We start from the raw sequence: 13,556 nt of genomic DNA, 5'->3' as shown, positions 1-13,556 counted from the left end.
TATGTTTGTATATTTATATTATATATAGTGTCAAATATAATACACACATTATAAATATATAAATTTATTTTTTATAATAATATATTCACAACAGTTACGTAAAAGTAAGGAATATTATAAGTGACAATGTAATAGTATATTCACGATAAGATGTATTATATTCATATAGATAGCCACAAATATTTTTGATCGATTTTTCATTAGCAGAAGTCGACAAATATTATCACTCATACACAAATTTTATTAGATTGTAACAATAAATATATATATATTTGTGTATTTATTCTATAGATTATTAATCTAGAATATAAGATGGAAATCTAAATATACTAATGAAAAATGTAAATAAAAAGTAACATTTTTTATTATTTAGCAGCACTTTTTCGGAGTTTCAGAAATATTTTCCATATTCAATCACTTATATCTCAATTGAGAAATTTTCAGATATAGAGCAGCTCAATTGGATTTCAAAATTCTATATAATGCATATAATTAAAATATTTTAATACATACATACTTGAGGTACAATAAAGGTTGCTTCAATGCTAAAGAAGCAGATTGATTGAAATCGAGCAAATTTAGATTTGTTATAAGGCTATAAACCAAGTATCAGCAAGAGAGTACAGTTCAAACTGAAATATCGATCTTTTACACTGATCATTTCACTTCTAGCACTGAAATATGTTTGACGGGGATGATGGCGACGAAGGTTCTTATCCCCACTATTCGACCCTAGCCCTTTATATATTGCCACCCTTCTTTTCCACCCATAAGTTCTCCCTTCTACAACGTTAATTTTCTATAATTTAAGCTTTCGTAATTCAGCCTGACTCCAGAAGGGCACAAAACACACACTCGCAATTTAACACTATTTTTTTAATGCGAGGTTGTGTATTAAGCGATCGATATAATATCGAAGAAAATTCACAACCAAGTTCTTTCTCATAGAATAAAATCCACGGAATAAATTTTGAGGCGTAAAAGTTACGCAAGCGCAGTCGTCTTTTCTCTGTGGTAAAAGTATGTATTTCACAAGTGAAACACACATGTCTGTCATGTCCGATACGCCCCACAGAACTACTCCAGATAGGCAGATATATGAAGTCTTTTCTCGCGGGATAATTGCAACAATAATTAACTTTAATATTTCCGTATCACATGCGCGTTGATTCGTGTCGCACAACCTTTCAAGGATATACATGGAACTTAATAGAGCGATAAATATATGCAACGGATAGAAATGTAATCTGAATAGATAAATTGGTAAGTTGTACGACGACATTTCTCGTCATTTCTCATATTTGCATGCCATTAATACTTTTCGCGATTACTGGTAAATATTTTAATTGCGATAATACAAATTCCTGATCGTCAGGGTTTTATTTATTAATTACATATGTAAGGTACAAAAAAGGAATGGGCAGGTAAATCATATAATTATAGTATATGACATATATATATAAAGCAAATAACACCAAAATCTCTTGTTCTTAATCTTTATGACAAGTCTTTATTAAAATTGAGGTCAAAAAAGATATGTTGAAAAAGAATATTAATATGGTTCGTTTTTATATATTAATATTACGACATTGATATTGAATGCATCCGGAAGATATTTACATCGCAAATTAATACACATTGTCTATGCGCTTTATATGCATTTCGTATGCGTTGCATTTCAATTGTTGTACGATAAAGATAAATGTTAACTATATGACTCTTCGCGAGTAAAATATTATAAATTTATCATGACGCATTTGCATTTGATGATTTATCGTTTTTTGCCGCATCAGCGCTTTCATCTTCGATGTTCTCGGTACCGTCAGCGGACGGCGATTCAAGAATCTGCGAGAAAAATTGGATAAAATGTCGCCGCAATCTACTGATAGAATATTAAGATAAGATACTATGATAATACTAAGATAATAAGATACTAAGATAGATACTAAGATAATTGTGTGCTCTTACCTGACGAGGTAGATTGAGCAGACTGGATGGCAGTCTACGGCTAGGTAAAACGTCTGGCATGGGTGGAGGAACCGGCGGTTCCCCGTAAGCCTCGTGAAGCTCCTCTAATCTTGTGCAAAGAGCGGTGCTCCGTTTGCTCGTAGCGTTCATCTTCTTCACAAGCCAATCAGCTTGCTCCTCCAAACGTTTTAATCGATCAGCTCGTGTCGCCAAGACTTCCTCCGGAGTTCGGATTTTGGTCGAAGTGATCATAGATTCCTTCTGCGAACATGTCGCGTTTTCCTGTAGCTCTTTCTTAGACGTCAATGTAGAAGGCGTAGAACCGAGGTCGGTCATAGAAAATTCTCTGACGGTGTCCAAACTCGAAGAGGAATCTACGGAAATACTGTCGGAATCTGCGATACTCTCTATTGATCTGGGAGATCGCTGTTCTTTGCCGTTCATCGGTTCTTCCTCTTGACTCGATGGCGTTATCGACGAGGACGCAGCAAAGTTATCCGCAAAATTGTTGGATTCCGTTGCACCAAACATTGGGGCAAAAAAGCGGTTAGACGGCCCGACGATCAAGGGGTTGCTGAACTGCACGCTCTTTATAGGCGAAGATGACAATGATGTGGGAAGGGGCCCGATAGAAAAGACAGACATCGTGCTGGTTGCATTCGTGGTAGTGGAAGCGGCTGATGACGGAATACTTTCAAGTTTGATCATTTCATCATCGCGTGGCTTTGACGAATATTCGGTTGACGACGATTCAGACAATCCATTATTATCCACCGCCGAAGGAAGATCGACACTCGTGGCCGTTCGTTTTAGAGTATGAGTTGTAGGTAATGAACACCGAGATTCACTAGTTGGTCTCCAAGATTGTAAATTTCTCTTGCAGGAATCCATTGTCGAAATTGTCGAAGTATGACTGTTTTCCGTGTTGCCATCGGTTTCATTAACCAGATTCTCGCACGGATCTTCAAAGAATGAGCAGGACGTATTCTCCCGTGAAAGGTTCCTGTTTGATTCCCCGTCGTTGATTTTTATAAGATTCTGTATGACGTTAGTAAGAGCCTGGTCCAAAGGATTCAAAGATTCCTGCGTACTTTCCGCAATGCACTGTTCGAAATTAATTCAGCATTAATAATATAGTATCCTAGATATATATAATTATTTTTGCAATTTTGCTTACACTAGCTTCCGCTATATTAACAGATTTTGCAGAGTCAACATGCGCGATTTCTGCCTCGTCCAATTCCGCTTCGGTTTCCGGTGTGGGTGTGCGTTGTTCCAAAGTTACCGAAGAACCAGTCTTCGACTCTGATAATTCGGTATCCGTCGGCTGTTCGGATTCTGTGTCCGGTGTCGGCGCTCTAGGACTTTCCTACGTTAACAGAGACAATATTGTTGAATAGTCGTTTATAAAAATTTGTACGATCGACTAAACGAATAATATTCGCGCACCTTTCGTGTCCGTCTGCGCGGACCGTGTCTGATTCTTCCTTCAATCGCCTCTTCCTCTTCGTCGGTATCGTCGCCTCTCTCATCGCTGAAGCCGCTTTCGGCACTGTGTAGAATAGTCAAAATAAAAAAATCCCAAATTATAGGATAATATTTTTATACATAAAATAATAAAAAATACATGATTTTATATCAATACATCAATATACATAATAATAATTAATAATTCTATCATGTTATATGAAGATACTTCGGTATTAAAGTAGAGTGGTGATAATTATATACAATAAAATTATATATATATATATATCCATTAAGTACATTATCTATTATTTATAATAAGCTCTTTTATTTTATTTATCTTTTCGTAAAGTAAAAAAAAGAATGCTATAAAATTTTTAAATAAACATTTATGATAAATGGATGTTTATTATGATAAATATAATAGATGTTTGACTTACTGTTTCGCCATTAATGTAAAACGAGTTGTATGTTAGTACGAAGCTAATACAAGCAAATGTGGGAGATAGAATCTTAGTTATAATATCAAGAGTAAACTTTGAATTTATAAATATTATAAGCTGTAAATAATAATTTTCTTCAAAATAATTTGTGTAAAAAGTGTCTTTATCTTTGTAAATTCTAAGTTTTATGTTATTATAGCTAGCTTAATATATAATAAATTATTATATATAGCGATATAATACAATTAAATTCTATATATATATATATATATATATATATATATATATATTGTAATGTAATAAATTATATTACAATAAATTTAACCTGTTAAAAGAGTCGCGAGCGGCCAAAGCTTTTCGTGCAGCAAATTCGCGACGTAAGCTCCTCCATTCTAATTCGGTATTTGTATTTTTTTGTCTGGCCGATTCCCATTTCTCTCTGCAGTATTCCAGCTCCTGTTTCAATTCTTGCAACATTTTCCTCTTTTCTTGCAGCTCGTAACGTAGGATTTCCTCGTGTGTGTGCAACTGCTGATGCTGCACTTGCATTCGACCGACGATATTCCACGTCTTGGCTAGCTCGGCCGACACCATAGAAAGTCTCTTTTCCTAGATATCGAGAAAATGAGAATCGATTTTCGCCCTCGCGCTTGTACGTAAAATAATGCAACAGATTGCTTACCTGTTCGCCCAGCTTACTCTCTAAGTGAGTGTTCAGCTGTTTCATGCGATTCATCTCCTTCTCCAAATGTTTCTTCTCCAGGATCAATTCCTTCAGACGAATGTACGTTTTGCTCACGGATATCACTAATCTTGGTCCAGCCGGAGTATCCACAGACTTATAACAGCTGTTCGGATCCGAGCAGGATGCAACGGAAACGCTCGGAGAGGTCACCGCATGACAGCTAAGTAACTCCAATAAAACGCGCCATACCTAAGACGTAATTTTGCAATTACTTTATGTGATACAGCATCCAAGTTAGCGATCAAAAATAAAAAAAAAATATGCAAATTATACGAATATATGATTAATACTATTTTTATCATTATTACCTTAGGCAAATTATGAGCAATGTCTTCTTCTTGCAGATCATCTTCTTTCTTATCAACTTCGCCAACATTTTCTACGTTATTCTCGTCACCCGCATGTTTTTGAGACGCTTTACCACCCTCGACTTGCTCGATCAAATCCAAAAGAAGTTTAGGAAGAGCCGCTGCTTCGGTACTCTCTTCCCTGGCTATGTCACTAATAAGATCATGATTCTCCTGCAATTTTAAAATCAAATATTATTATTTTTTATTACCCTCATTTCCTTTATTCGCATCTTCTTTCACGAAATTTAAAATCAGTCTTTTTCAGTAAATATGTTAAAAGATCAATTTTATTTTTTGTTATAAATTATCAGAAGTGCAAATGAAAAATTGCGTAGCGATACCTGTAACAATTGAGTCAATCGATCAAGATCCATGTCTGCGGAGGAAGCTCCGAGCAGCATTTGTGTAAATAAGCCGTTAATAAGAGACATTTGATTCTGAAGATCTCTGCAATCCGCCTTGGTTAATCCCAATTGAGATTCCAAGTTCGTGATTTCCGTGTCTTGAGCATCGACCTGTAATAGATCATAAAAATCTCGAACATAAATAAGATATAGAATCAAACAAAATCTCGTTACCTTCTCTTCGGCTTTTTTGAGTTCTTCTTCCAAGTTCTCGGATTTCTTTAGAGAATATTCCAGCTTCTGCTTCACGTCCGCCAGTTCCTTGATCGCGGAATCTTTTAGTTCAGTCAAAACTCTCAGTCTCTCGTTGTAGAGACCCTTTAACACATTTATGTTCTCCAATTGTCGATCGCACTCGGCATCCGCATCGTCGCGATCTTCCAGAAAACTCCTGTCGCCGAGTCTAACCAACACCTGAGCCAAGTAATCCTTCAGCTCGTTGGTCCGACGTTCTCGCGCGATGAGAGACTCGCGTACCTTGCCGGTCACTTCCGTCAAACACCGAATACGATGTCGGTGACGCTCTGGATCGGTCTCCAAATGGTAACGAAGGTCGTCCACCTTCTCGATTTGGCATCGTATGTCATTCCTTAACTCGTCGGATACCTGTAAAGTAGACACATGTACTTATACTCAGATTTTGATCGTAAAGCGAATAAAGTGAATATAGTTTTACCTTTAACGTGCTCGTTAATCGTCGCGCTTCCGCGCGTCTCAATATTTTCTCGCTTTCGTCCGAGTTCTTGTCATCTTCTTGTTGTTTCATCGTAGACTTTGCGAAATCGCCAGTCGCGAGATCGAGGTCGCCGTGAGCGGAACGCAAAAGAGCCAGCATACTTAACGTTTCGGAATGCGCTTCCTTTTCAGCGTCCAATTCTCTTCTAAGTCTCTCCATCTCGGATGACACCGCCGCGATAGCCCTATGTCTAGCTTCCCTCTTCAGGGTTAATTCTTTTTTAAATTCCTCTATGTTTGCGGAGGTACGATCTGTATTCGATGCACTCTCCGATATGTCATCTATCGAATCGACAGCATCTACGACATATAAATATTCGATAATTCTATGATTTAAAATACAAATCATCTCTACATCGCTATGTATTGATTAATTTGTTATTAATGATATAATAACAAATATAAATTATTATAGACATAAAATAAAATTAAAATGTAAAATAACATATTTTTGTATGGATATATATGTATAAACATACCGACATCCTCTTTCGAAGCAATACTGTTCTCGTTGCTTCTTTCAGTCTTGATAATTTCCTTCAGTCTTTGTATCTCCTGCAAAGCGTCTTCGAGAGCCTTAATCTGCTTCTTTTTGTCCAAAACCTCCTCGGACAATTGTGCCCGCAACTTTGACGTTTTCTCATTTTCCGCGTTCTTGATCTGCTCTTTATCGAGCAGCGATTTCTGCAGATCCTCTTCCAAAATCAAGATTTTTGCATCGGCAGTGTTTTTTTCCGACTGAAAGATATCAATCTCTTTCAGCAATCTTTTGATTTCTCCTTTAGCGGTGTCCAAGTGCTTCGTCAGTTCGTCATATTGTTGTTTGTACTCGTGTAAATTATCTTCTATCATTACATAACGCGCTTTCAATTCCTAAATAAAAAAATATATAATTTTAATTACATTTTAATTAAAAAGTAAAGATTATTAAGATTAGATCCCTTCTTGGAACCTCTGAAATCAAGAGTTTTCAAATGTCATTGTACCTCATAATCTAAGTTTAATTTCTCCATCAACGTGTTCTGGTCCGCTAAATTGCATAGCAGTCTTTCGTTGGCACTTTGATATTCCAATCGATCAGTTTTTAATCTCTCAACTTCTTCCGACAATCTCATTATTTCTTCACTCCCCAAATTTCTCGTTGTCGAACTTTGCTCATCGTCTCTCAATCTTGCGCGTCTTCTGCGCATTTTATCTATGTTCGCGGAATCTGAAGTTTCATCTATCCTAGGAACAGTTATTTCGGAATCATCAGAATAAGCATTACAGTATCTATAAACATCAACCATTTCTTCTTTCGCCCTTTTTCTTTGATTATCGCCACAATCTTCAGGTACTTTATTAACAGCATCGATGACAATATTACTCGTTTGTTGTTCCGAAGATTCGCAATACGATTCCACAGATCCTGACGGATCTTTTTTATCTCGTGTCTTCAGCAAATTCTCCAGTCTCTCGATTCTAGAACGCAGTTTGCTATTTTCTCGCGAGTTTCTTTGTTTACATTGTTCAGCGGAACTCGCTGCCAACAGTCTCTCCAATCTAACGACGCGTTGCTCCAATTTTCGCGTTTCTTCCCTCTCAACGGCTTCTTCGGTGTTCGATAGTCTCTTTCGAAGAATGTCATCGCATATCTTCGAAGGATTTGTCGCAATTTTTTGGTCCTGCTTATCCTTTGACAGCTCCAAATATAATGCCTCCATACGTGCCAGTGTCGCGTTATGCGCGCTGGCTAATTGATGATTGGCCATGGCAAGTTGCGAGATAATTCGCGAAAGCTCCATGACTTCGTTATTCTGTTGATACATCGGAAAATTGTGAGTGTCGGCTGTTTGCCAACCTGTCATTTGCGTGGCGCACGTTAACTGCAATATAAATAAGTGAAATAACAGAGCCTAAATCTTTAAGCGTTTAGAAATATGTAAATCAATTGTCGCAAAAATATAGCTCCTTTGAAAAAAATTTAACATAATCAAAATATCTTTTTTTAAATCTCTTTCAAACTATCTGTGTGTATATGTATGTGTGTGTGTTAGTACCTGTGTAAAATAAACAACAATGTTGATGACGACGATTTTGTAAATTTAACTATGACAAAGGTCGCACGAACGATGAATCATCTGACTTCGAACAAAGAAAATGTAGAATATAAAGGAATTTCTCTTTCTTCTTTTCTCCCGCAATTTCGCCAAACGAATTTTAAAATATGCGCTATTGAAAATTATTTCGTACAAGCTTACAATTTCTCGTAGAAATAGATTCTTCCGGCGTTGTCCAAGTAAAAAGTAATCCGCTCTCGACGATTCGCAATAGCATACTGGCACAGAACCACTACGTTGCGCGAAACCGTCGACCGAGACCAAGCACGTGATCGCGATCGATGATTGTGGAAACGGCTTTTCGTGACTGTGAGTCAGCGTGTTCTCCCGAAATCACGGATTGGATAGGAGCCAGCTTTTCGTGGCAGAAGCGGTTTCCGCGGGACAAAACTGCGCGTTTTTATCCGGAAACAATCGATTACCGTTCGGTTGCATGAGAACAATCGAGACAAATATTGATAGCGACTGACTCGATAATCGTGAAAAAAACGTGCTCGTCGACTTTGTCATTCGGTGGAAATAGCGCAAGACATTCATCTCAGAACTCGATACGGCCGAAAACAAAGAAAAAAGCAAGAATAGAAGAAACGACAGCTCTCTCACCGAGGTCTCGCGTTTAGATGGTAACATATTGGATAGGCTGGGTGCCGTTGGCTTTTGATCCCAGAATTCGCCTGTCTTCAAGGTCGCGTAGGGACTCGGAGCCTGCGCGCCAAAATTTTGCAAATAAAAATTTGCTATAAAATACCCTGTCTTTCTCTCTGGCAAGAACAATGTACCTGCGAATGTGGCTGATTCTCGTCGTTATAGACGCTCGTTCCGACGTATGTTCTTTGTTCCTGGTCTTTCGTAGAGCAAGCGTCTTCCGAATATAAACACTCTCCCGTTTCCTGTTCGTTCGTAAAGATCGAATGTATGTTGTTACTACTACTTGATGCTCCCATCATCTAACTTTTCCGATTGTCAGAATAATAAATGTATGTGTACCTTTGGTTTTTTTCCTACAAATAATTTTCTTGATATATAATTCCATGCAATATATATAATATATATCACTCATTTTGCCGAAATTATAACAGTTTAATATAAATACTCATGCTCTTTCTCTAGCGTGTATTGTATAATTATAATATATATATATATATCTTCAAGTTGCATTTTTTTAAATTGTAGTCAGAATTTATTATAGAATTGTGACAATATTGTTAATCTATTTAAGTTTTCTTATCTATTTAAATTAAATATCAATGTACAGATGTATGTACTAGGGTTGCCACAAAAAAAGTTTGAATTGTGTCAGCTTTTATTTTTAGAAACTAGTCTGATCTAGATTGTATTTCTTTCTCTCTCTTCAAGTAGCATTAAAAACTAATTAAAAATAGAAAGAGGTATTTAGCTTAAAGCTTTTAATTACAACGCTAGAATAACAAATAGTCATTCGATGAAACAAGTAGAATATAGCGTATAACATACTCAACAAATGCATCCAAAAAGATTTGCATAAATAAGACCTTAATATATATTGAGTAACGAGCTTTATTATATTTAATAGCGAAGACCCGATACTTTATTTTACTTCAAAAGGATGATAAAATCACAGAGGCAAGTATTGAAAATATTAAATAATTTAAAATCCCTAAGCTTTAAAGTCGCTCACCAATGGTCAATCGGAAAATCGTGAGATTCGTGGCTTCGGCTTCGAGGGTCAACGACGACTCTTGACTACCATCATTGCTAGCGGGCAGCGACTCGCATCTCTAAAAATATCATTTCGAAAGACCGCCTGCGCAAAGTCGACGGTATATCTTTGCTCCGTGTTCCTGCGCAGACGCGCATGCAAACATGAGCGCGTGTTTCACATCCTGGGAAGTCGAACTTCCTCGATTGCGAGAAAACAGATCCGATATTCAAGAGTTTCCCGATGAAAGAAGATTAGATCCCACCGATTCAATCGTTACAAAAGGCAATGTTATATGCAACATGCATACACGGATTCGATCTTTTCATCGAATCTTTAATTAAATTAAAGAAAAAAACAACAATTTTGACAAATATGCATCTCTTTATCGTTTCTATCATTAAAATTGCTTCTTGAAATATATGATGTCATTTTATTTAGATATGTAGATATTTAAATAGCTACGAAGTTCACTTTTATTTCTCAAGAATAAAATGATATACGTCTATTTTAAGACGCTTTCAAACAGTTCATACAGTACTCCGAGATGCACTCGAGAAGACGTTCTAACAATAGCACCGCACGTATTCTATATTTAGGTAGTTTTTCGAACTGTTCGTCATCGCCATTGCTGTATATACGTTCAAAAAGAAAGATTAAAGAATTTATTCTTCCACGTTTTTATTCGTAATATCATACGCTCGACATCGCATTATGTTAAGTACTAATTGTTGAAAAACATAATGGGTAATTCTAATTTGTTTCGTTCAAATCCCATATATAATAAAAAAACAGATATCTGTATTCTCTTCTCGTTCCAGTTTTTTTTTTTAAAAAAGGTCTTCATCAAATGTAAAATGTAATAAATGATAAATATAAGATACAAAATGTCAAGATATATGTTAGAATAAGCAATTGTGCATAAGAGAACATATTACATTTATTTAAAACAATTAAGATAAGTACTAGAAATATCGAATATTACTTTACTGGTGGTAGATCGATTTGCTAGCAGATTATTCTACCGCAGATAAAGTAGTACTCGATGATAATCATCGAGACAAACTTTCTTCCTGACAGATAAAAGATTATGTCGAAGTACATCTTTCTCACAATCAAAGCAACTTTTATACAAACATTCGATACTTTATCGGCAAATTGTAAAAAGGTTCCGAGAAAAACAATATAAATCTAGGTAAGACTTGTCAATTTATTCTATACAATTCGTTGAAAATGTTGTTGCGGCATCTCTCTTTTTGTGACATATTTCGAATAATTGACAAGAAATAAAATAAATTGCTTTCTATGATTTACAATATTTAGTGTTAAAAATATGCATATCTACAAATTTCATTAATCCAATTTATATATATTATATATATTTATTTATTTATTTTATATACGCTAAATATTAATAAACTATAAAATTAACAAAAAATACATCTTTATTTCTCTCCTCACTTATATATATATATAATACACTATATAAACGCTAAATATTTATAATAACGTTACAAGTGATAATAACGTTACAAACGTGATAATAACGTGATAAATAACGTTGTATCCGTGCATTAATAAACCTCTCTCTCTCTCTCTCTCTCTCTCTCTCTCTCTCTCTCTCTCTCTCTCTTTCTTTCTTTTAATATTATATGTTTCTAACATGTAGATATGCGCTCTCGATTCGGAAGCTGCAGCTTCAAGCGCAAGCATCCGTAAACGACGCCTAGTGTCGAACACCGCGCGCGCGCGGGCGCGCGCACTTCAGTGCCGCACTGCCGCCAGCCAGCCAGCCAGCCGTGTACCGATCGGCTCGGACCCCGAACAAGGCCGTCGTGTCGCGTCGCGCGCGCGTGTCCGTCAGTCAGCGTTCGCGCACGAATGTGACGGTACGGTCGGGTCGGTCGTCGTGGCGGGTTTTTACTCGGCGCCGCGCTCACGAGTCCCCGAGCTCGAGAGAGTCAGAGCTGACGTTTCCGCGCGAAGCGAGAGAGGAAGGAGATCAAACGGCTCCGCTCCTCTCCCTCTCTTTCTCTTCCTTTCTCTCTCTCTCTCTCTCTCTCTCTCTCTCTTTCTTTTTCTCTCCGTCTCTTCTTCTTTCCTTCTTTCTCGTCAGTCTACGAGGACACGGGGCCAGGTAGCCCGAAAGCGTATAGCCGGGCATCCGCGACGACAGGGGCTGTGACCTGCTTCCGCGCTCTATCCTCGCTGACAGTCCGACTGGCGGACGAACCGAAGGTGAGAACGACGGTGATCCTTGCCGACGAAACACGGTGATGACAGTACAACGCGGTGATGATCTTTCAACGATCGGGCCAGCCGTTACGCATCGCCGCGTTCCGTTACGACGCAACAGTCCGCGAGAACGGATATTTGACAGATCGGTGTGGAACGCGATGTCCGCGTCAGCTGTTCACATTCGATACGAAAATCGTGACGTTTTATTTAAATAAATCCCGCGAGGATTCGCATTCTCTCGGTCATAGCATCCAGTGGATTATATGTATAGACGGTTACGTGGGACGACACATAATAATTAACATACCGGAATCGCTATTGTGATACGTATGCGCCTGTCGGAGGGTTAAGCGATTACTACGTAAGCCGATTACAAGGTGTTGTTAAACAACAGGAAAGATTGTCGCAATAGATTATCTTCAATTGCGCTAATCTTGAGATACGCGGTTTCTATCTGTGTGTGTGTGTGTGTGTGTGTGTGTGTGTGTGTGTGTGTGTGTGCTAAAACAACATTCCTAATTACTTTTATTCGCCGAACGCAATCTCGAGGAGCGCTGGAATGATAATTGTGCGCGACAAGACTTTACGCTCACTTAGATTCCGAAAGACTCGCGCGCACTCGACAAATTAAACACCTCGTACAAAATTAAAAAAGCGTATGTAGGTCCGCATTCTCTTCCCCTCCTCCCTCCCTCCTCGAAGAAGGGCAAGACGCACTAATAAAACGCGAGAGACGTTTGACCTCGTCACCTACAATCGAGAATAGGAAGGAGAATCTAGCCGAATACATATATACGGATCCGGATAATCTCGCCTTTGTTTACGGCTCTTCGCCTCGGAGCGAGGCCTCTTCGTTACGAAGGAAGGTCGAGAAGTCGATGCTCATCATCGACTGGCCGAGCGCGACGCGGTGCGCGGCGACCTTGATCGCGCACATCGCTCGGTGTGCCACCGGTATACGAGAGGTATACGCACGTCCCGCGCGCGTCGACGTCGATAAATCCGAGAGGGAGAAATAATCTTTTTCCCATTATAATCGTTACAGATTTTTATACGCCTTTCGATTTCATTGTTATATACGATCGTATTCTGGGGGGAGAGAGGGAGGCAAACGACGAAATCTCGTTCTGGTTTATAGAACTGGGGCTTCATATTTTGCGTCACCCACGCAGACTGCTCTGTTGTTCGTTCGGACTTGGAAATAGTTATAAAAAAAAAAACCGACCTTCTCTCACATCTCGTCTGTCAAATGCGATCTGACTCTCATATCTGCGATAGAATTGAAAGTAATATTCGTAACGTTACAGTGGGAGATGAGCACACAGTGTGCGTTAAATATAAAATAAGAAAAAGATCTCTTATCTATCGCTTCTCCGACTACAACGTAGTTGTAGCTTGCTCTTTCTAAGCACTGGTATTTGCAAAAAAA

At 38.0% G+C, this 13,556-nt stretch overlaps 2 protein-coding genes across 9 annotated transcripts in view; one reads left to right on the top strand and one right to left on the bottom strand.

The window, feature by feature from the left end:
- Nucleotides 1-1,481: 1,481 nt before the first annotated feature.
- Nucleotides 1,482-9,941, bottom strand: LOC115241591 (early endosome antigen 1). Of its 8 annotated transcripts, none has more exons than XM_029817410.1 (15): nt 9,869-9,941; nt 8,991-9,212; nt 8,815-8,916; nt 7,099-7,977; nt 6,592-6,985; nt 6,054-6,412; nt 5,552-5,983; nt 5,315-5,488; nt 4,932-5,144; nt 4,561-4,812; nt 4,204-4,487; nt 3,418-3,520; nt 3,146-3,337; nt 1,969-3,072; nt 1,482-1,845 (listed from the first exon to the last, which is right to left on the bottom strand). In XM_029817410.1, the coding sequence occupies exons 2-15, from the start codon at nt 9,156-9,158 to the stop codon at nt 1,747-1,749; spliced, it is 4,755 nt and encodes a 1,584-aa protein (XP_029673270.1). In that variant the 5' UTR covers nt 9,159-9,212; nt 9,869-9,941; the 3' UTR covers nt 1,482-1,746. The 8 variants fall into 8 exon arrangements, with proteins under 8 accessions (XP_029673270.1, XP_029673271.1, XP_029673272.1 ...); XM_029817411.1 differs by having other exon boundaries at nt 7,099-7,908; XM_029817412.1 differs by lacking the exon at nt 8,815-8,916.
- Nucleotides 9,942-11,566: 1,625 nt separating this feature from the next.
- Nucleotides 11,567-13,556, top strand: part of LOC115241555 (protein GDAP2 homolog) — a 27,021-nt gene continuing 25,031 nt past the window's right edge. Inside the window, exon 1 of the mRNA XM_029817349.1 lies at nt 11,567-12,127. The gene's annotated coding sequence lies outside the window, so the exon portion shown is untranslated. The remainder of the gene's footprint in view (nt 12,128-13,556) is intronic.

Source organism: Formica exsecta, unplaced genomic scaffold (genome assembly GCF_003651465.1).
Source record: "Formica exsecta isolate Colony F162 unplaced genomic scaffold, ASM365146v1 scaffold500, whole genome shotgun sequence".
NCBI classification, from domain to species: Eukaryota; Metazoa; Arthropoda; class Insecta; order Hymenoptera; family Formicidae; genus Formica; species Formica exsecta.
This window is presented reverse-complemented; position numbering and strand designations above follow the sequence as displayed.